The sequence below is a fragment of the Aethalodelphis obliquidens genome, unplaced genomic scaffold (genome assembly GCF_003676395.1).
Source record: "Aethalodelphis obliquidens isolate GAN/ISIS:26980383/991018 unplaced genomic scaffold, ASM367639v1 scaffold59, whole genome shotgun sequence".
Lineage (NCBI taxonomy): Eukaryota > Metazoa > Chordata > Mammalia > Artiodactyla > Delphinidae > Aethalodelphis > Aethalodelphis obliquidens.
The window spans coordinates 2,369,304-2,393,350 of NW_020838003.1; the positions used below are offsets into that span (position 1 = coordinate 2,369,304).

The 24,047-nt window shown below is 36.3% G+C and overlaps 1 protein-coding gene across 1 annotated transcript; it reads left to right on the forward strand.

Annotated features, from left to right (window-relative positions):
- The first annotated feature begins 323 nt into the window (after nucleotides 1-323).
- AFP (alpha fetoprotein) lies at nucleotides 324-20,731 on the forward strand. Its single transcript, XM_027087636.1, has 15 exons — nucleotides 324-501; nucleotides 986-1,037; nucleotides 1,982-2,114; nucleotides 4,072-4,283; nucleotides 5,376-5,508; nucleotides 6,654-6,751; nucleotides 10,245-10,374; nucleotides 12,231-12,448; nucleotides 14,035-14,167; nucleotides 14,708-14,805; nucleotides 15,387-15,525; nucleotides 17,146-17,369; nucleotides 18,497-18,629; nucleotides 20,159-20,213; nucleotides 20,584-20,731. The coding sequence occupies exons 1-14, from the start codon at nucleotides 417-419 to the stop codon at nucleotides 20,201-20,203; spliced, it is 1,833 nt and encodes a 610-aa protein (XP_026943437.1). The 5' UTR covers nucleotides 324-416; the 3' UTR covers nucleotides 20,204-20,213; nucleotides 20,584-20,731.
- Nucleotides 20,732-24,047: the final 3,316 nt, after the last annotated feature.

Here is a 24,047-nt window from a genome sequence, read left to right on the forward strand (position 1 = left end):
AATATGGCAGTAATGAGTTAGTGCATTTAGTTGAATTTCATACAAAGTCTGACGTCTTTTGTCTATGGCCCTGTTAACTTCTGTTGTGCAATTTAGGGAAAAGTCACCTCCTTGAATACTCTGTAGTTTGAGAGGAATATTTGTTATATTTGCAAAATGGAATGAATTTGCAAGTTTTTCCCCCTTTTTCCACCCAAAAGAGGTCTGTGTCCTTGAACATAAAACACAAATAATCCCTGTGCTGTTAATTATTAGCAAGTCATCCCATTTGGAACATAAGGAAATAAAGTAACAGATATACCAACAGAAGATTACTAGTTAACAGGCATTGCTAGAGAAGACTATAAAAGAATTTCAGCATGATTTTCAATATTCTGTCCCCATCATCATCACCAACAACGAAATAGCTAGCAACCATGAAGTGGGAGGTATCAATTTTTTTAATTTTTCTACTAAATTTTACTGAATCCAGAACAATGCAAAAAAATGCATATGGAATAGGTAAGATATTTTGTGCTTTTCTCTTGTCTTTTTCCTATATGGAAATTCTTAAATTTGCTTTTATTCATTTGCCTTGATTTATTTATCATACTTACTGTTCGACACAGAGGAAAAGTATTTAATTGGTGAATATCATTAAATGAATGATAAACTTGTGTATTTATAAGAGTACAAGAGTTTTACAAAATCATGGCAGTGCTTAACGTTACCTGTGAATGGTTCAATGGTTCCAAGAAATTGGAAGATATAAAATCTGAATGTTAGTGTTAAGTCTACTATAAATTATTCTCATTAACTTTATTCCTTAGTTTCTTAGTTTTCTCAAGTACAAAATTAAGATGCTTGGATACATGATTCCTAATGTCCTCTCAGTTCTAAAATTGTATAGTTTTAACTTAGACACAAACATTTACATCTAACAACGATTACTTTCCTGATTGCAGTTGAAAATATCATTTCTCATGAAGTTTATCTTGCTTTCCAGCTTCCATATTGGATTCTTCCCCATGCTCTGCAGAGATGAATTTAGTTGACCTGTAAGTTTTGCTTGTATAAATGCACTTTAAATATGCAAAGCAATGAAAATTTTAGTTAGGTAATTGAATAAAGTTGCATAGCCCTATGAGTTTTTAAAAGTGTGAAAGCAAACTAGACAATGCTAAGAAAAGTTATTTATGTTGAATATCAAATTGATATTGAAGAAGTTGGACTGTTACTCCATGCCTTAGATGTTAACCCCAAACTCTAGATTCCTTGTAAAGAGATGGGACAAACAAAATCAGATTTTAGAAACTGAAGAATAATGTCTGATTGATGGCAACTATGTATGAATTCAGGAATTTTTCTCATCAATACCAATAGGATGACATTACCATATTCTCTATTCTGAATACTATTTAATTCTAGTAGCAAATAGTTGGAGGTAAAATGTTCTATTTTTGGTTATTTGTAGAAGGTATGTTGTTCTCTTGAATGATATCTTTCTGTCCCACACTTCTGAAGTTTCTAATAAGGAATTTAAAGTCGTGTGTTACAGATACTGGTTGCACACAGAAACCTGCAGAAGCATTGCTTTGGGTCAATCCATGATCAGACCTTGATCATGCTGGTAGTAGACACAGGTAGAGGTCTAATGACCAATTCTTTGCTTAAAAAAAACAAAAAACAAAAAACTACAAAGGATATAAATACCTTCAATTATGGAGACATTGCAGTGGGTGGATGACCACAAAAGGAGGAACCACTCTTAGGGGAAATCCACTTATTTTCATTGTTAACAGATATATGTATATTTATGGGGGAAGGGGACAAGAAGACAGACATTTCTTCCTGGACGGCTAAAATTTCACATACTTTTTTAGCAAAAGTCATCCCCTAAACAGGTCACAACATAACAGACAATAAAAACAAACAAAAACTAACCTTGAGAAAAAGATTGATATGTCTGTTCCTTAAGCATTCATATGTATTTTTGTTTCAGAGCTACCATATTTTTTGCCCAGTTTGTTCAAGAGGCCACTTACAAGGAAGTAAGTCAAATGGTGAAAGATGTATTGACTGTAATAGAGAAATCCACTGGCAGTGAGCAGCCTGCAGGGTGTTTAGAAAACCAGGTGAGTGAATAATAATAATTTTTTTAAAAAGCACTGTGATATTTGACCAAAACTCAGCATGCAGAAGAGAAGATGCAGGGACTGCATAAGAAATAAATACATTTAAATATCTCAAGACCTGTTTTATGAAAGGAGGTTTAGGTTAATTCTAATTTGCTGGAGAGAGCAGAGGAGAAAACAGTGGGTGTCTATTGTAAAGAGACAATATAAGCATGGTGACTAAGAGCTAAGGTTCTGAAATCAGAGTATCTGGGTGACCATGGGCGTATTACTTAACTTCATTGAGATTTAGTTTCCTTATATATAAAGTGAGGAATAATAATAGCTTCCATTTCTGGGTTGTCATGGAGATTGATATGATAATGGTAGCAGGGGTTAATTTTTATTAAGCACACAATGTGACAGGCATTATTCTCAGGACTGTTACATATCCATTGATAATCAAAATACTTTGTGACATGGAGCATAGCATTGATGAATCAGAATCAATGTCCAGTGAGCCAAGAGACCCTGGCTGGGGCTCATTGGTAGAATATCAGCTTTGCTTGCAAATATTAATTTATTAAATCTTTATCATAATCCTAGGAGATAGATGCTAATATTCCAGTTGGAGAAGATGAGACACAGAGAGGTTAAACAACTTTCTTAAGGGAGTCCAGAACCAGGATTTAAATTATGTCATCTGGCTCCAGAACTAACACCCTTAGTGACTTCATTATACTATACACTAGTGAATGTGAGGTGCATAGCATAGATTAGGGTTGACGGATTTAACAAACAAACGACAACAAAATATGAAGCCCTCTTAAATTTGAATTTCAGATAAACAGTGACTACTTTTTTTATTATAGGATATCCTAATGTAACAGATTAATAAATAACAGTTATTAGTGTTTATTATTATCTCAATATAGAAAAGAATTAAGAACTTTAAAATGATTAGAGCTACCAGTTCTGGGACAAAATGCCCAGAGAATCCTCTGTCATGATGGAGCTCGTGAAGTAGCCAAAAAATGATGTATCTGCAATATTGCAAAGGAGACGCCCTTTTAAAGATATAAAGTACTTTACAACTCTGAAATTGATGACTTAAATAAAAATCCCTTATAGGCATCTCTATTTTTAGCTTGACATGTGAAATAAGCAAAATATATTTTATATTGCAACTTTACATCCAATGAGACATCCAAGGTGATGTTACAGATTAGTGATTTACCATTGTAAACTTAAAGGCATGATTTTTTAGGTGGATTGGGAACTGGAAGTCTTAGTTAAGATTTCCAGGATTCTCTAAATATTAGCAGTTATAAAAGCTAAATTAAAAGTTTCCTGAGATGAATGAAACACACGTATTCCTCAGAGGCATTCATCAGACTAGTGGTGTCATCACCTGATTTTGGTAAAGCTAAGGCAAACAAGAAAGATTTTAAGCATTTACAATGTACATTTTAAAACTCTCTCTTTTTTTTTGATCTTAGTTCCCCAACCAGGGATTGAACCCAGGCCACAGCAATGAAAACTCCAAGTCCTAACAACTGGACTGCCAGGGAATTCCCTAAAACATTTTAGCTAAATCTATAATTAGACCCATTAAAAGTATTTGAAGCTATTTTTATTCAGTTTCAATATATTTTGATTTTTATGTGAAAATAATATCCAATTTTATATTAGTGTCTCATAATAAGAATGCCAGATGGAGCATCTATGTCCTCCTTTTAAGAGAAAATAATTTTGTCTAATAGGCATGTGTATTATTTAAGGTTGAAAACTAAATTCCGTTTTCCAAACACATAAAAGAAAGCTATCCCATCAGGCTGAAACTAAATATATTGGAATTTGTAGGGGGAATTATTTTCCTAATCTACCGTTCTGACTTTAAATATTAGAAAACTTTTCATGTGTTTTACAGCATTTTTAGGTAAAGTTAGTTGTCTTTCATTAAAAATAAATCTTACAGGTATCTGCCTTTCTGGAAGAAATTTGCCATGAAAAGGAAATTCCTGGAAAGTATGGGCTTTCAGACTGCTGCAGCCAAAGTGGAGAGGAAAGACATGACTGTTTCCTAGCACACAAAAAGGCCGTTCCAGCATCCATCCCACCTTTCCAAGTTCCAGAACCTGTCACAAGTTGTAAAGCATATGAAGAAGACAGGGAGCTATTTATGAACCGGTAAGGATCCGATTTTAAAGGTAGATAAGACCCCAGAAAGAGTGCAGTACCGAGCAGAGTCTACAAATTCTGCAATTTGTGGCTGTATTCTAAAACATGGAGAAATAATGTTTGGTGTGGCATCTGCTGAGCTCCTGACCTACGAGATTAGGTGAGAAACATTAAGTGTAACTTTGTCTCCACAGCACGTAGATAGATGGGTATAGACCACACAGGAGACCCACCAGTTTTTCCTTTAGTCTCTTAGATACACCTTGTTTTTTCTCTCTAATTTTAGCTTGCCCAAGAATATATCAGTGTGGCACAAAATGACTCCTTCTAGAGCCAAATATTTGGTGTTTTGTGTTCACCAAATTGCCTGAAAATAGAAAATGTTAGCGATCCAGGAATGTTTAAGGTACATAAGCATGTCTAACATTTATTGAGCATTTAGGATGTTTTAGGAACATGTGTGCCTGGCACGTATGAGCATATTAATGCTCACAAACAGCCTATCATCTCCTTGTCGTCTTTCTCTTCATTCCCTTTCTTCTTCCTACTTTGCAGATGAAGAAATTGAAGCTTAGATGGCTAAGACAATTGGTTGAGGGCAGACCACTAGTACATTCCCAAGCTGGGATTTGAACCCAGGTTCTCTGTTGGGGAAGCCTGTGTTTAACTCTTAATCACTTCTACCTTCCACGTTGCTGCCTAATCCAGAGAAATATAGAGGTTGCCCTTAGAACGTCTCTGCTATGTTGACTGCCAGGGTGGATAATCTCGTTCTGCACTGATGAGAAAAAAGACTCCACCTTTCTCTTTTACTTAGTGGAAGTCTGGCCTTGTTGACCTCTGAAACATATCTGTGTAGGCTTATTGAAAAGGATACTTTCATAAGAATCATAGTCAGTGTTTTTGCCTAGTTTACTCTTATAATCTCATAATAGATTTTTCCTTTTCTTGGAGGATCTTTAGTGAGGAAAATTTTGACAGCAAGTGGAAAACAATATGACTATTTTCTGAATCTTTAAACAATTCCAGAGTCCAGTTCCAAGCAGTAGCAGTCCTATTTTAATGTGTTTGTAAATCTTACTGATCCTTTTCATTTCACAGATACGTCTATGAGATAGCAAGAAGGCACCCCTTCCTATATGCACCTACAATTCTTTCTTTGGCTGCTCAATATGACAAAGTAATTCCACCTTGCTGCAAAGCCGAAAATGCAGTTGAATGCTTCCAAACAAAGGTGTTGTATTTGTGTGGCTATCTGAACTAATACCTTCAATCTGGCTATGACTTACTAAAACCAAACAAAGTTAAAAATGGAAATATGCTTTGTGGGCAGAGTATCATTTTCAGAATAGAGCATATTTCAGCACTCTGTTATTCTTTGGGTAAAAACCCTGGGTTTGCTCTTTTTTTATTCATTCCTTTATCCATTCATTCAGCCAACAATCATTTTATTATTAAGGAAATGAGTTTGGTGCGATAAAGACAGAGGTAGAGGTGATAACATAAATGAAAGAGAACAGAGTAAGAGGTGAAGGAAGCAAGTGAAAGAAGATGGGGCAGAAGGAAAAAGAGCAGAAAAGAAAAAAGGTGAACGAGAAGTATGATAAGTGCTTTATATTTATTATTTCTTTTAAACCTTAGAACAAATTTGAGGTGTAAGTGTTATTGTCATTTAACAAACAAGGAAACTTAGGTTTAGAGATGCAAATAGTTTTCTTAGGTTTTGGAGAGCTAGGACAACATCCACGATGAATTACTTGCTGCCTGAAGTCCTATAACAAAATTCCTAAGAACTGTGACTATTCCCAGAATGTCAGGCTGTGATGCAATCTTACGTTTTGTTACTGAGAAGACATTTAAGAAATTATCAGGCTTCGATTTGTTCAAAATTACAGTTGTTTATTCATTATCTCAAGTATGAAAGTTACAAGTGTTTCTGTTTCAAGATTTTTTTTTTTTTTTTTTTTTTTTTTTTGCGGTACGCGGGCCTCTCACTGTTGTGGCCTCTCCCGTTGCGGAGCACAGGCTCCGGACGCGCAAGCTCAGCGGCCATGGCTCACGGGCCTAGCCGCTCCGCGGCATGTGGGATCTTCCCAGACCGGGGCACGAACCCATGTCCCCTGCATCGGCAGGTGGACTCTCAACCACTGCGCCACCAGGGAAGTCCTCAAGATATTTTTAATAATTCTACCTGGCATAGATGTATATAAACCCATCTAAAAGAAAGAATGAATAAAGTTCTGCAAAGATATATTGCATTTATAAGTTTTAGCAAAAATTTTTAGAGTTTCATGTTTTAGTTGTATCTGTTGTTTTTCTAATTATTAGAGCCTATAAGGGAAAATACATCCTTTCTTGACACCTCATTTTTCTATCTAGGCAGCATCAATTACAAAAGAATTAAGAGAAAGCAGCTTGTTAAATCAACATATCTGTGCAGTAATGAGAAAGTTTGGACCCCGAACCTTCCGAGCCATGTAAGTTTAAGCTCTATCTAGGGAAGAAGGTGAGATCTGCAAAACTCCCATTTTGCAGTTTGAGTCCATTTTTCACATTGTTACTGTTGTAGAGAATGAAGTCTCCTTTGATGACAGCTAATGTGATTAGAATCATGAAATCCTAGGATTGGGAGGAACAGATCAGTCTGCTGTTTAACACTTATTAAAGTCTACATGAGATAACACTTGAGAAGACTTTGGAGATTTATGCTTTTTACCTATTCTTCTAGATACTCAAGTTCTGGACTGCAATCAATTTACACCTCATAATTATACTACACTTTTTTTTTTTAGAGAAGTATTACCGTTTATTATTTTTTATGCATTAGTTCATTGAGATATATGCTTTTTGATGTGTGTTATAGTCTAAAAGAAGTGCTCAAAAATTCCAGTTGTTTCTCTTTTCATTTGTGCTTGTTTGTATGCTTTATATCTGTAAGAGATTTTAAGGTTCTTGTAACAAGTTTGCTTTCTTCCCAGTACCCGACACAATGGTTTTGATCTATGATCTCCAGATGTTATTAAACTGTTTTTTTTTAAGTTGATGGAATGATCTTAAGCAGATATACCACATTTTCCTAGATTCTCTACAAGGTAGATTAGCCTTCTCTAAGTATCATTTAAAATTTCTGGCTTAACAAGAAATTCTTTACATTAACTCTGCTTCCTAATCTTCCTATAAAAGTCCATTGTGTCAATTGTTGCTTTTTATGAAAATATTCACTTGAGGCAATAATATTAGAATCCATTGTCCAGAGGAAAACAAAATAGTCATTTCTGAAGAACTGGCATGTATTTTCCGAACTGCTGAAAGCATGTAACTCACTGAAGTCTGTTTTCTTGTCCCAGCTGCTAAAAAGCTCAGAGGCAAATTTGGAGTTTTTCAACTGACTGCATTAACTCTTACACTTAGCATATTTGCCTTTTCTCTTTTCCCTTGATTCTATCTATCTATCTATCTATCTAATCTATCATCTATCTATCTTTCATCTATCTAATTTATCCCTATCTCATCTATCTATCTTTGTTGTTAGGATGAGAGGAATATTAAAAAAAAAAGCCCAGGGCTTCCCTGGTGGCGCAGTGGTTGAGAGTCCGCCTGCCGATGCGGGGGACGCGGGTTCGTGCCCCGGTCCGGGAGGATCCCGCGTGCCGCGGAGCGGCCGGACCCGTGAGCCGTGGCCGCTGGGCCTGGGCGTCCGGAGCCTGTGCTCCGCAACGGGAGAGGCCACGGCAGTGAGAGGCCCGCACACCGTAAAAAAAAAAAAAAAAAAAAAGCCCAAACAATTGAATCAGGTAGTTCAACCTCTTCATTTTTACACATGAGTAACCCGAGGTCCAGACAGATTAAAACAGTTTACCCAAGACCACACTACTGGTCATCAGAACAAAGTTTTTCTAGATCCTTTTCATGATTTTTCTTTCATTTTTTTTTTCATTTTATTTTATTTATTTATTTTTATACAGCTGGTGATCCTTGTCATCATTTATTTCCCTTACACCTACTTGTCTGCTATGTCAGTGATCTCTAATTGTCTGTGTCCTGACAACTGAGACTTTGAGGTCAAGCATAGGAATCAGAATTACCAGTGGTTTAGAGCCCCACTAGCCAGTATGGCAGCTACTAGCCACACGAAGCTCCTGAGCATTTGAAATGTGGCTAGTGCAAATGAGGAACTGTGTTCTAAGTGTAAAACCTGATTTCAAAGACTTAGTATGAAAAAGAAAATGTACAATATCTCATTAATAGGTTTGAATGTTATAAACAACAAGGACCTACTGTATAACACAGGAAACTATATTCAGTATCTTGTAATAACCTATAATGGAAAAGAATCTGAAAAAGAATATATATATTCAGATATATATATATATATATATATAACTGAATCACTTTGCTGCACACCTGAAACTAACACAACACTGTAAATTAACTATACTTCAATAAAAAATGGTTAAAAAAAAGTTTTAATGTTGATTACATATTGAAATGATATTATTTTTGATATATTGGGTTAAAAAACATATATTAAAGTAAGTTTAACCTGTTCCTTTTTACATTTTAATATGGCTACTAGGAAATTTTAAATTACATAACTGTAATTAAAGTACTCTTCAACTTTTATGCTGAAACATTTCTAGCCTAGAAAAACATCTGACCTGCTAATTGAAGAGTATTAAGTGCATGCATTTAAAGTTTATTTATTTGTTTGCTTGTTAAATGACACATTTAAAAATATTGTACATAGTGAAGACAGATTAAAGTTTTTAGTCATGGATTTAGTTCCAAGACTGACTGATTCTTCTTGGAAGAGGTCAGATTATGCTTTACTCACCCTCCAACTCTATTAGAAACTTAAAGATTGATTCATGATTTGCTTTAGTTAAATTTACCTTAGTAATACAATGTAAGTTAAGATTTTATTATAATGACATTATTTATCATTTGCTATCCATAAGTAGTTAAATTTAAATGTTCTCAATTTAAAAAGAAAATCCATCTTTATCAGTAGCAGCAACAATACCAGTTGCTCTAGGCCACAGTGGTCTCACCAAGACATCTCTTAAAATTTATATGAACTATGCAGAAGAAATAAGAATTTTTGTTTCTTACCTCCTTTTTGGGTCACACTACATGTCTTGGCATGATGACACATTTGAGTGCTTAGTCTGCTCCACTTTCTTGTCCCATTGATATGCACATATGCATCCTTCCCTATAGTCTAAGGAGTAATTTTTTCTCCCAAGTAAAAGAATGATTATCGTTCTCATAGAATTTTCCATTTCTTAATTGTTTATCCTTTTTAATTTTTTCCCACCCTCTCACAGCAATGATCCCCAATACTCAGCATCAGGGTTGAACAGCAAAAAGATAGATATCATTAAAATTCACAGGAAAGGTTTTAGGAAAAGATAAATCACTTCTAAACCTTTTGTAGGGCCAGATCACAGTTTATAGAGCCACTGCCTTGAAAGACTGGGCTAGAATTAACAAGACATAACACTTTTCCTTTTCTTTTTAAACGAGAACATATTGGTCTTTTATCCTTGGAGCTATACTAATACTCTATAAATGTTATTTAAGTTTTTTAAACATCTTTATTGTGGAGTATAATTGCTTTACAATGTTGTGTTAGCTTCTGCTGTATAACAAAATGAATCAGCTATACATATACATATATCCCCATATTTCCTCCCTCTTGCGTTTCCCTCCCACTCTCCCTATCCCACCCCTCTAGGTGGTCACAAAGCACAGAACTGATCTCCCTGTGCTATGCGGCTGCTTCCCACTAGCTATCTATTTTACATTTGGTAGTGTATATATGTCCATGCCACTCTCTCACTTCGTCCCAGCTTACCCTTCCCCCTCCCACGTCCACAAGTCCATTCCCTGTGTCTGCGTCTTTATTCCTGTCGTTATTTAATTTTGATAGATAACCAAAATTGATTCTAATTCTTTTTTTCCCCTTAGAACTGTTACTAAACTGAGTCAAAAGTTTCCCAAAGCTAATTTTACTGAAATTCAGAGACTGGTCGTGGATGTGGCCCACGTACACGAGGAATGCTGCAGAGGAAATGTGCTGGAGTGTCTGCAGGATGGGGTGAAGAGTCTTGCCTCCTATAAAAGAGATATTCCCACTCCCTTTTCTTTCTTTTGCTCTCATTCTAAATGGGAGAAGGGTGTCTGCCATGAGTTGGTCATAGAATGTGGAAACTAGCTGACTGAGTGAAGTTACAGACTTCTTAACAGTAAAACTTGAATCTCTTTTGTTGACTCTGCTTTTCCCTTAAGGGATGCGCCCCTCTTCCTAGACCAGTGCCCATTCATTCTTACTTCTAAAGGAGATGGTAACCTCTCTGGAGGTCTCCACACAGAATTTTTTGGGGAAAACTCTATTTTTAATATATTTGTTTTTTCACCCATTTGTGCTTTCATTTGATAAATATATATTGAATACTTTCTATGTGCTAGCCACTGTGGGGCATACCTGTTAGGAAGGCACAAGCTGGTTTTAAGAAATGTATAGTTTGATAAGAGAGATAAGACATGTGACCTCATTGGGGTTAGAGACTGTCTTTGGTTTACTGTTATTTCGATAGGCCATCAGCGCCATGCCCGGCACATGGAAGGCACTCTATATCATATACATAGAGCTATTATATGAATACAACAAAATAATAAAAGAAACATAAAAAATAACACAAGCTATTGTTCTATACAGTAAAAAGCTAGCCATCATGGAGAGGTGTGAATAAGGGCTCTAGGGGAATTAAAAACCAAAAACAAATACCCCCAAAACAGAATCCTCAAGCATGCCATAGTCAGTTGCGATTTAAGCAGTGTGGCATTGGTCTATTTCAGGCCACCCTAGGCTTCCTAGATGTTGGAGGCCTGTCTATCCCCAAATTATTCCCTCTCTGGTTCCCTGTGATACACCTTCTTCTTCAAGGAGGCTTAGAATCATTGCTCCTAGATATTTTGGTGGCTTGAAACCAGGGCTGGAATATGGTTTCCTAGATATTTCGGTGGCTTGAAACCAGGGCTGGAATATGGTTCCAGAAGGTTGAAAGTGAGGATAGAATGCTCCTTTCAGCCAGTCCACGGCACTTTGGCTGAGATACACTTGAAAACCAGCAAGAAGCCAAGGCTGTAGGGGAGACCTGAGGGTGAGTCTTTGGGCCCAGGCAGAGAATCTTGTTGTCAGTAGTTGGGGCTGCCTCCAAGACAAATTTTCCTATATCGTTTATTTTTCCTTTTAGAAGCATTTACCTTCATATTAGGAATGGTAATAAGAATGATTTATTTTTCTTTGATGTGAGTTGTATCAGTTTCAGTTGACTATTTTACTAATTCGTATACTCATTTTTTAAAGTTTAGTTTTTTCAATGTTTGGACTTCAAACCACCCTTTTCCATTAAAGTGAAAAAAAAAATTAAAAGTATGGTATCTAAGTTGGATTTTAATGGCTGAATAATGGGTTCTAATTGTTTCTGGTGAGAATGCACAGAATTTTCAGTCCTTTGACAGTTACGTGTAAGCTCGGCTTCTTTCTGGCCACTTACGTGCATTTCATTGTCTATAGACTGCCCTCTGGAGGTCATAATCGGTTACTGCAGGGTTATATAAACAGCAAATGTTTACTACCAAATTTCAGTACTAATAGAAAGATATGCATCAACGTGCATGTCATTTCGTTTGAGGAGTACATTTGTCTTTTGTTTTTAAAAGCTTGCTATTAGAATAAAATAGTAGATTTTACTGACAACTATGAAAAGAAGAGTTGAACAAACAAGGCTAGGTGGAAAGGAGTGAGGAAAGGTAGAGTAGGGAGAAAGCACTAAAATGGGAGACAAGGTAAATGTCTTCTTCCTTCCTTCTTTCCTTCCTAGGACTGGCCACGAGGTCCTGAATTAAAGAATAAATGTTTAAAACTTAGACTTTATTTTTCTATTACAGGAAAAAATTATGTCCTACATATGTTCTCAGCAAGATATTCTGTCAAGCAAAATAGCAGAATGCTGCAAATTACCCACCGCACTTGAACTTGGTCATTGCATAATTCATGCAGAAAATGATGACAAACCTGAAGGCTTATCTCCAACTCTAAATAGGTTTTTAGGAGAGACAGATTTCAACCAACTTTCTTCAAGGGAAAAAGATCTCTACATGGCAAGGTAACACACTCTGTACATGTCTGTTCACACAAGTAAAAATTATGATGTGACTGACAGCTTTGTGTTGTTGAAATGGTTTCTGAACTCAGTATATGAGGATAATGTTAGAATGTTCTAAGCCAAAATATAGTTAGGAGGAAATAACTAGGAAATAAGGAATAGGGTCTATCTTATACTGATGAGACTTTCACCACTGCTGTTATTAACTGGCTTGCTTATGAGGATGCATTTTGTTTTGTATCAGTTTCTCTGGCATCAGAAGCATTGTCACCCCTGTATGGATTACTCATGTAAAGACCACCATTGGACTTCCGAATAGGATATGGATATTTTTGTAATAAGAAGGGCTCATAATTAAGAATGTGCTTTTTCACTGTGCATGTTTTAAAAACTTTTTCCCCCAAATATAACTTAATAGATAATGGTAGATAGAAGGGCTTTCATTGTAGCAGTTTATTTGCTATTTATTGAATACAGGTTTTATTTTTTTAAGGAAGTAAAAACACATTTAGAGACATTTGCAGTATGGTAGTTGTAACTGACAAGACATGTTCTCATTCTATTTGCCTTTAAGGGGAGCAAGCAGTTCACACATTTTCCTTTATTGTACAGTGTGTACCAGTGGACACTATTAGAGGAGGGATTTGTGCAGCTCGTAGGACACTATACTTAATGATCTCCAAAGGTCCTTCTAAATCTGAGTCTGCTTTTAATGTAGTAATGAAAAGAATGGTGCAATTTTCTTTTTAATATTCCTGGAGGATATTACTCTATTGTTGATTAAAATTAGACATGCACACATTGTTTGCACCGCTAAATTAAATTATGCAAACAAGAACAAAGTCCAGATTTCAGAAACCCGTACTGACATTATTGGAGGAAGAACTAATATGACCTATTTCTACAACCTGGGAATACAATTAATAAAGTCAAGAATTCTCTTTAAATTTACCCATTCATACATTCTGAAGCTAATTGTTTATTTAATAGAAGCAGTTCTTCAATTGGAAAGGTTCTTTGCAGTAGAAATTTTCTCAGCCGAGAATGATCTTCCCCCAGACACTTTGTGTGGCTTCCTTCACCCAGGTTTTTCTCCTGAAAGAGCTACTCAAAGAGACTTTTCTTGACCACACACTCTAAATTGTCACCCCTTTCCTTCTTGTCTACCTTGGTTTATTTCTCTTCATTGATTTATCGCTACCTAAGATTGGATGACTTATTTCTTATTGGTTTCTGTCTCCCTATAATGCCTGCTTTTGAGAGGTCAGACATTTTATCTTATACATTATTGAATCCATACTGCTTAAAGAAATTGTTTGCACAGACTTGGCAGTGGAAAAATATTTGTTGTATGGATAGATTTCACGTCCATTATTGAAAGTGAATAGTGCAAAAGAAAACAAAATACCGTTTTAGAACAATTTGAGGGATTATAATTTTTATTAATAGCTTTGCCATGCGTATAGTTGAAATAATATTTGATTTCTAGGTTTATTTATTTGCATTTTAACTTCTGCATGCCATATAACACAGGAATAATTTGTCTCTTAATTCCCATAACATGATTTTTTTCACCCATATTTCAGATTTACTTATGAATATTCAAGAAGACATACTAAGCTTGCTGTCCCAATAATTCTAAGAGTTGCTAGAGGATATCAGGAGTTATTGGAGAAATGTTCACAGTCTGGAAACCCTCCTGAATGCCAGGATAAAGGGGTAAAATGCTCTAGCTTTTTAAGGAAAATCTGGAAAACTAGATGGATATCATGCATTAAAAGTGCTGTTTGTTTGAAAGCATCTAATTACTAATGAGCAGTTAGTTAGTTATATCTACTAACTAGCTATCTAGCTGTTAAGTAGTGATTAACTAGTAGTCAACAACTATTGGCTTATTTTAGAAATAAGAATGTTTTAACCAAAAGTTCTTTGATGCACAGAATAAAAATAATATTCATTTTTGAATAGCTCCACTCCAGAAAGGCAAGAATCTTGTACAGAAAGAATTGTAACTTTTTACCCAAAGTTTGAGTTCTGCCATCAAATAACTTGGTGATTCACAAAGTTTTAAACTTATTCTCCCTAAAGTTCATTTGCCTTAATTCTCACAATTCATCTTTAATATTAAAAAACCCTCTAAAAGTGGTTTCTCTAAGATTGGTATCAAAATAGAATAAACTATTACTGGCCAATTTTTACATACAAAGTTATGTGTGAAGAAAGAGAAAAAAATGTATGTAATAACGCTTGTATTTTCAGGAAGAAGAGTTAGAGAAATATATCCAGGAGAGCCAAGCGCTGGCAAAGCGAAGCTGCGGCCTCTTCCAGAAATTAGGAGAATATTACTTACAAAATGCGTATGCTTTTTTAAACAGTATTTTGAGTGATTTAAGATCATTAACTAGTGAGGGAAAGACCCATCTAAATTAATCACCCATGGCTACCCTAATTCCAGCCCCTATGTTGGACTGGAGGTCTTGTAATCTGATCACCCAGTTTCCAGTTCCAGAAGGTGGCCTTCCCCAGTTCTCCCTCTTTAGGAGCAACAGATGGCCTGTGAAGCCTCATCTGTGGTACTGGCTTTGGGTTCCCCAAACCGTGCAGAGTTTTGCAGTAAAGATACCCATTGTATCATAGCCTGTCGTAGTTAAAGCGCCAAAAGATCAAAGTGCATATCGAGGAAACTTCTGAGGTTGGGAATAGGAGTCAGCCTGCTGCCCAGCGTTTATTTTCCCGTTGTGATCTGTTGGTGTAAGAAGAGGGTAGGGAATGCTTATCAGAGTAAATGCACCTCCAGCGTCGGTCCAGGTACCATGTGGGTGAAACAAATGAGCTAATTTCATGTCCCCTGATGCCAAAAGAGGGTCTTTGAGAAGGAATGAGAGTCCAGAGACTCCTGAAGGACTCAGCAAGATTTGGTGAAAAATACTTCTTTCAGGTTTCTTGTTGCTTACACCAAGAAGGCCCCTCAGCTGACCCCAGCTGAGCTGATGACCTTGACCAGGAAAATGGCGACCACGGGAGCCACTTGTTGCCATCTCAGTGAGGACAAACAATTGGCCTGTGGTGAGGGAGCGGTGAGTGTTTTGTTTAGTCCCATCCTGTTTCTGCCCTGTTGGGCTTGAAATAGCCTTATAATTCCCATTTAGGGGAAATGGGAAAAACCAATGTGGAGATGGCTTTCCTGGACTTGTTGGATTACTTGCAGTTGAAGGGGTGTAAGAACCCAGCTCTGAATGGTTGGCATGTGGGCAAGCTTCCTGTCCTTCTAGAATGGCTGGTAGAAGTGCAGTGAGTCTATTCAACAAACAAGCAAGCTTTATGTACAGGGGAGACAGAAAGACTGACACATCACTCAGTTCATAATTTCACCAAATACCTACTTTAATATTAAAACAGAAAAAGCTTCAACTTTGACAGATTAAAATATGCTATTTTGTTTTTAGCCATACCTATGTTTTTGTCTTTTATAGTTTAATTTTTTATGATGATATTAGGGACAATTTATTCCCCTTGACAGCGTGCAGCATACAGAACAGGTAGGTCCCACATTCTGAATAGTAAAATGACTTTCCGGTTGGTAATGCCAATAATCTTTACTTCTTAATGTCATACATATGATTACAGGTTGAATTTTTTTTATTATTTTTTCCCTTGAAGTCACAATTGTGAATAAAATTGTGTATCTTTTTTTTTTTTTCACTTTTCCTCTTTTTGATGATGAGGAGTCATTTGCTAGTCAGTCTTCATGTCCTGGAATTTTTTGTCAAAGGTTAGAAGTGAAAAGAAACTTTCCTGTGATTAAGCATCATCTTTGTCATTTATTGAATCCCACATGTTGGGAGGATGCAGGGGCACAGGATGGTGTAATGGTTCAGGAGTATAGGTTCTGGCGGCCTCCTGCCTACATTCCCAGCCCACTGTCACCACTTGTGAGTCTTGTCACTCTGGGAAAGCTAGTTATCTCACTAAGCTTGAGACTTTTCATCTGACATTTGAGAATAAAGTTAGGATGGCCGTCTTAAACGAGGTAATCCGTGTGACTCACTCAGTACTAGCCTGATACATAGTATGCCCACAAAATATGTTGGCCCTTGTTACAAGTTATTGTTAGGCGTTTAAGAAATATCTCTGAAGTGTGGAAGGTAGGCCAATTCTACATTAGGAAAGCCGTAAGGACACACAGACTCACACACACACACACACACACACACACATCTTATTTCTTTACAATTAGAACTACATGTTAGCTGTATGTATGTATGTATGTACATATGTGAAAGGGTTAGGTTTCTTACTTCAGAAAGTGATTCTCTGAATCCCAAAAATAAAATGGAAAGCTCAACTAAATATACATGGAAAATGTAGGCCACGTATTGATTTCAGAGACTTTTCCCCTTCCGAAGTCTGTATGTAACTGAAAATGTGTTTTAAATCGCTGACACAAATAGCTGAAGTGGCTCTCTTCCACATCACTTGCGGAATATTGGTCACTAAATGCTGAAGTTTATCCCAAACAAATGGGTAAATAAGAATCTACAATATGGCAGCATATGATCCCTACACACACAGCAAATTTTCCTGTAAATTAATTATAAGTTACTGGACATTAAACACTATTGCAACAATTTTCCTGAATCAATTCTATGACTGATGCTCCCTCTCCTTGCTTTCTTCTTTCTCATTCTCCTAATTAGGCTGACCTTATTATTGGACTTTTATGTATCAGACATGAAGAGACTCCTGTAAACCCTGGGGTTGGCCAGTGCTGCACCTCTTCATACGCCAACAGGAGGCCATGTTTCAGCAGCTTGGTGGTGGATGAGACATACGTTTCTCCGCCATTCTCTGATGACAAGTTCATCTTCCATAAGGATCTGTGCCAAGCTCAGGGTGTAGCACTGCAAACAATGAAGCAACAGTAAGAAATGGGTATTTGCTAGCATGGAGAAGACTGACAACACTAAATAGTGGTGGAGATTTCTACTTCACACACCCAACACCCTTGGGCTCACCAGGAGAAAATTATTACTCCAAAGCACTTAAAGTGACTTTCAGAATAGTCTTGTCTCAGAGTCTTCATAGCCTCTAGTCTGGAAAAATTCACTGGGGCAGATAATTTCCTGTTTGTAACAATAGTCTCCTTTTAAACTATTGTTGTGATGCATCTTGGGATCGAGGGAAAAGGGGCAATCTATTTCAGGTAATTAGGATATATCTTTGCAGTAAGTCTTGGGTACTTCCATTCCAAGCAATGAATAAACACTTTTGAATTTTTTTCCATACTATTTACTCTTTGAAGAGAATAATCATAACATTTGATTCAACCATGCAATATGGGTGTTATGAAGTGGAATACACATTTCAGTTCATTGTGGGAGGCATTCTGTAATGATGATAGTAATGCAAGTCAATGTAACTCACGTTCTCCAAATTCCCATGCATTTTCATACTCCCATACTTTGTAAAAGGTCTTCCTTCATTTTGGAAAACTTGTTCATCCCTTTTTTCTCTGTCACAATCTGAGGCATGTTTCTAGGTACAGTAAGAATGCCGCCTGGCAAGCCTCCCCTATTCCCTGGATCAACATTAATTCCAGCCTGAATGTATTACCAAATGAGTATTACAGGCAATTAGGACAGACAGTGCTCAGGTTAGGGGTGTGATAATGTGAATGACAAGGGTTTGGAAGTTGGAGCCTTTGAGTATGGATAAGACATATTTTAGAAGAGAGAACTGGAAAGAATTTTTTAGGCAAATAAGAAAAAGACTACTTCACTACATATAAGTAAGGTGGAACTGTGAAATAGTGTTTCATCTATAACCTGCACAAGTCCAGACCAATGGAACATTTAGCATGTTTCTCGCCTCAGTCTTTCTAATAAAGTATTAGCCAAGATATATGTGGTGAGTCTGGTGATGGGTTAATGGAATGAGGGTTTAGGGTAAGGGTTGCCAGAGCTCTGAAAGTTCTCTCTTAGGAAGGCTTTAGAAAAAGACCATTGCATAGCAGACTTCTCTTTTATATTGTTTTGTTTTAAATCATAGGTTTCTCATTAACCTTGTGAAGCAAAAGCCACAAATCACAGAGGAACAACTTGAGGCCGTCATTGCAGATTTCTCTGGCCTCCTGGAAAAGTGCTGCCAAGGCCAAGGGCAGGAAGTCTGCTTTGAGGAAGAGGTATGTGCAGCTCATGTTTACACTCAGAATACTTGGTATGGAATTTTTTGTAGCGAATAATGAAAAGAGTATCCCACTAATTTATAATTTTAAAATAATGCCAGAAATATTTAATTTAGAAATAGATTGGAGGACTTTATAATATTTAAAAATAATCACAGTTTTCTCACTAAATATTAGGAGAAGTGTAATTTTAGAGTGTATTATGAGGATTAGTAATTTTGATTTATTTTCTAGTGGAGAAAACTGTAAAGTGAATATATAATTAACTGCTGATAATTTAGACAGCTCCTGGCTTAAAATTTATCAATTGAGCTAAATGGATTAAAAGGATTTAATAGCAAATTAATTGTGCACATAGGATATTGGGGGAATATTTATAGGAAATATATTCAACTCAGGAGCAAGCCTTTGAATATTAACAGAGTAGTAATTAGGTATTATCTTAATATAATTATTTAGCAATTTTAGCTGGATTTGTAAATTGACTACATTTTGTAAGCCTCTAGCTTGTATTACTAAATATATTTGAATACAGCATCACTATATTTTAAAAAGATATTCTATAATTCAGCCTTTTTGCCAATTTTATTTGACTATCTCATGATGTAGAAGTTTAGATATTTTGTTATTTGATAATATTTAGAAATGTTGAGTTTTTCAATAGATAATGTAATTACATGGGTTTGAGTGTGTGTACTTATTAGTATGTGTCTGTTTTTGGTAGGAGGGGGTGGGACACAGATAATGAAATAAGATAAAACAAAACTGATAAAATAGATTTTATGTAAACCATTTCTGATAAATATGATACAAAAAGATTAATGTCCTCTGTTTTGAGAACACGTTCATTTACATGCAGAGAACATTAACAAATAGTAGCATAGCAGTATTTTCTCTGCAAACCTTTTAATTTCTGTGACTGATTTGTAGAGAAAGGGGAGAGATGGGATGAGGCTTTGTAAAAGTTGGGAGATTGGTATAGGAAAAACAATACCTCCTGTTGAAAAGAGTGGAGTTGTTTTCCTTCTGCCTTCTATTGTCCTAGCTTGTTGACATCAGAGTTGTATATCTTTATTTTTAACTTGGTTAATCTATAAACCAATGAATTCACCCATAGGTAGTGGAGAGTTAACTGTACAACTGGCACAGTGGTCTACTTTTTTATCTGATGATTCTTGTTGACTGATTTATTTTATTTTTATTTATTTCTTTTTTTAATTGAAGTAGAGTGGGTGTACAATATTATATGTTACAGCTCTATAATATAGTGATTCACAAATTTTTAAAGATTATACTCCATTTATAGTTGTTATAAAATATGGCCTGCATTCTCTGTTGTACAATATATCCTTGTAGCTTATTTTATACCTAATAGTTTGTACCTCTTGCTCCCTTACCTCTATATTACCCCTCCCCCCTTCCCTCTCCCCACTGGTAGCCACTAGTTTGTTCTCTATATCTGTGAGTCTGCTTCTTTTTTTTTTTATATATTCACTAGCTTGTTGATGATTCTTTTTAATTTGCAGGGTCCAGCACTGATTTCAAAAACTCGTGCTGCTTTGGGAGTTTAAATTACTTCAGGTAACAAAAAATTCAGATAAGGCTAACTATAATGTTGATTCTCCCCAAATATTGATCCATAGTTAAATACATCCTAAGAGCTAACATTAAATACTTTTCTTAAAAATAAATGCAATTCAGTAAAAAAAAAAAAAACTTCTTTAAAAACCCTGGAACAAAATAATGCCCACAATGTTAAATTAGTGATTCAACTAACTCAAAATTCTTTAAGGTTATTTCAGAGGCTTCAGAGAATGTCATTAGAAGGGCGTCCTATCAGTTTATCTGATATAGAACCAATATATGTATATATATAATATAAAATAATAAAACCAGTTACATCCTGCATCTATTAATTTAATTAGTGCTTATATTTTTGTTCTTGTTACAGGGGGAAGAGAAAAGACCAAAAGTCTTTATTGTTTGGTGTGAACTTTTCCCTTTAATTCTAACTGATTTGTGCTTTTTGTGAATTAAAGAAACGATGAAGACTTTTATGTGAAATTTCCTTATCATAAAAATAAAGTGTCTCCAAATGTTTCTTTTTTCCTAGCCTGCTTATTTATGAACACTTATAAATAATTTCTTCAAAGAGTTTTGTATACCATTGTCTGAAGCAGATTCTGGTCACAAAGTACTGAATATTGGTCATTGTAGGAGATTAAAGCCCCTCAAGGATGGATTTACAACCTTGAAGGCTATATTACGTGGTGAACTAAAAACATGTTCCCAAGTGAAGCACTTTTTGGTGCTTCTAGGGCACATTGTTCATTAAATGATCATTTAAGTATTCTAACACATAAGTTGGAGATGAGAAAAGAAATTATTGTTTTTATAGGATCCATCAAGAATGATATTACTCAAAATTTAACATCTACTTTTTTCTTAGTCTTGTTCATAAACCTTTTAAAACATAAATGTTAACTGTACTGTAGTTGATTGAATATAATTAACATTTTCATCAATTATTATTATTTTTTGTTCTAATAATAAAAATATTATTATTTTTTGTATTTATTGAGCATTCACTGTGTCCCAGGTCCTGTTCTGGGTGCAGTCATTGTCCTCTAGTTGCTCCAGTAAAGAAGGAAGAAACTAAGAGCAATGCAACAAGATTATGGCCATTATAGAGGCAACAACATGTTGAGAGAATCAAAGGGTGGGTGAGACCAATTGTGACTGGGGAAAGTCACATTGGCAGAGACAAACATTTAAGAAGCATCTTAGAAGATGAGTGGGCATTCATCCGTTCAAGTAAAGGAGAAGGCAAACACATGAAAGAGGAAAACATGGCCTATGACAAATGATGATGAATGATTTTAGGGGAGTATAGGGTGGGAAAGAAGGCTATAGACATGGAAGATCAAGCAAGACATTCAAGCTATATAGGATTGAGTGGATTCTCATGGGTTTTATTCCAAAGGGTTTGGATGATGTCTTATAGGTAACAGGGGACCAGAGTAATATCTAAGCAGAGTGATTAGCTTTTAAGGAGATAACTCATGAGATATGGAGGATGGGAAGTAGGGGCAGGGGAAAGAGTAGAGAGGGGCAAGGTCAGTAAGTGGTGACAAAAAGATCAGTCCACCAGTAGGGAGGCTGTTTATTGTATTAGCTTTGAACAGAAATCTAAAAATCACATTCATGCTTTGGCGTCTGCTGCAGGAGAAAACATTTGCTCAGATCAATAAAATGGGCTTTCAGTTCTAACTCAGTTACTTTGTCCTTTATATTTTTCTTTCAATTTTGATGGAACATCTGTGGACTTTGCCTGATTGTGGTGTAATTCTAAGAAGTATTAACTTAGAGATCACAGTAAGATAAAGTAGAATTCAACATAAAGCATTTAACAGGAAAAATAATCTTTTACTGTTAAGAGGAGAGTTCAAGTAAGATAAAACTGTTTGGAAAATTTATGAGCCAAATGATATTTCATTGACATATATAAAGAAAAATTGATTGGAAACACTAGGACAAATTGACACAAATACAATAGTAAATTGGAGATTGTAGAACATTTCTACTTCTCAGAAAAAATAAGTTAAGCAAACAATAAATAAAAACTCAAGGTAGAAACTTCTCTAGTCAAAGTTACCAGTGGCTTCTATGCTGCAAAATCCAGTAGTCAATTCTCAATGTTTAGTTTACCTGATTTCTCTCGGGAGAACTTGACACAATTGATCACTCCCTTTTCCTTGAAGTATTTTTCTACTTGGCTTCTGGATTTTCCTCCAACCTTATTGGCTGAATCTCCTCAATCTTCTTCACTGCATTTTCTGCAATTCTTTGACCACTAAATGTTGCAGTGTCCCAGAGCTGCTCTTCCTGAATCTAAACTTACCTCTAGGTGATCTCATATAGACTTGATGCAGTAATACCATCTAGATGTTGAAAACACGTATTTATATCTCCAGCCTGGATTTTTTTCCCTTTAATTTCCAGGCTCTCGGGTCAGCTTCCTCCCTGATGTCTCCATGTTGATAATGCAGAGACAATCCAAACTTAGCACATTTTAAACTGAACTCCACCCCATCCCAAATTTGTGTCTCCCTCTGTCTTGTTCTTCCTTCTGCTTACTCAAGCCAGAAACCTTAGAGTCATCTATGGTTCCTCTCTTCCATATCACCCCTACATTCAATCTATGAGCAAAACCTGTTGGCTCTACCTTCAGTGTACATCCAGAATTTGACTCTTTCCCAATACCACTAGTACAAGCCACAAGCATACAACATAGGGATTATTGCAATAGCTTAACTGGTCTCCTTACAGGTACCCTTGCCTCACCCCCTGCTCTAGGCTCAACACAGTAATTGAGACACTCCTTTACATCTAAGTACATTATACTACTTTTTCCACATCTCACTCAGAGTAAAGTCTCTACACTGACTCTACATGATGATAGCTTTCCGCCCTTTTCTCTTCTTTTCCACTGGGTCTCTTTGCTTAGGCGCAGTGGCCTCCTTGATGTTCTTCAAGTTACCAATTAATTTCCTGCTCAGAGTTTTGCCTTTGCAATTCTTCTTGCTTGGAAATTGTGCCCTCAGATATATGTGGGGCTCACTCCATCACCTCCTCAGGCTTCTACTTGATATCACTTGCTAAATGAAAAGTCTTCCTTGACGGTCTTATTTTATTTTATTTTTTAAATTTATTTATTTATTTATGGCTGTGTTGGGTCTTTGTTTCTGTGCGAGGGCTTTCTCTAGTTGCGGCGAGCAGGGGCCACTCTTCATCGCGGTGCACGGGCCTCTCACTGTCGCGGCCTCTCTTGTTGCGGAGGGCAGGCTCCAGACGCGCAGGCTCAGTAGTTGTGGCTCACGGGCCCAGTTGCTCCGCGGCATGTGGGATCCTTCCAGACCAGGGCTCGAACCTGCGTCCCCTGCACCAGCAGGCAGACTTTCAACCACTGCGCCACCAGGGAAGCCCCGACTGTCCTATTTTAAATCGTACACCTATCCTTATCCCCCCACCAGTTATCACCATCTCTTATATAGTAGATTTTGTTTATTTTCTGTCTACCTCCACTACTGTAAAACTAATGAGGAGAGGGATTTTTTTTCTGTTTTGGTCACTTCTGTTATCCTCAACATAAGAGCAGTGTCTGGAACGTAATAGGCATTATATGAATATTTGACGGATAAGTAAATGAATACACATGCCACAGGCTGTGTTTTATTATAAGCTGGTGGTCTAGAGGGGTTGTTAGCTTCATCTTCTAAAAGCCACACTGGGGAGAAGAAGCATGGGTCTGAGAAATTAACATCAAAAATGTAAGAAACCACTGAGGAGGTTCAAGACTTCAGGTTTGGTGTGTGTGTGTGTGTGTGTGTGTGTGTGTGTGTGTGTGTGTGTGTG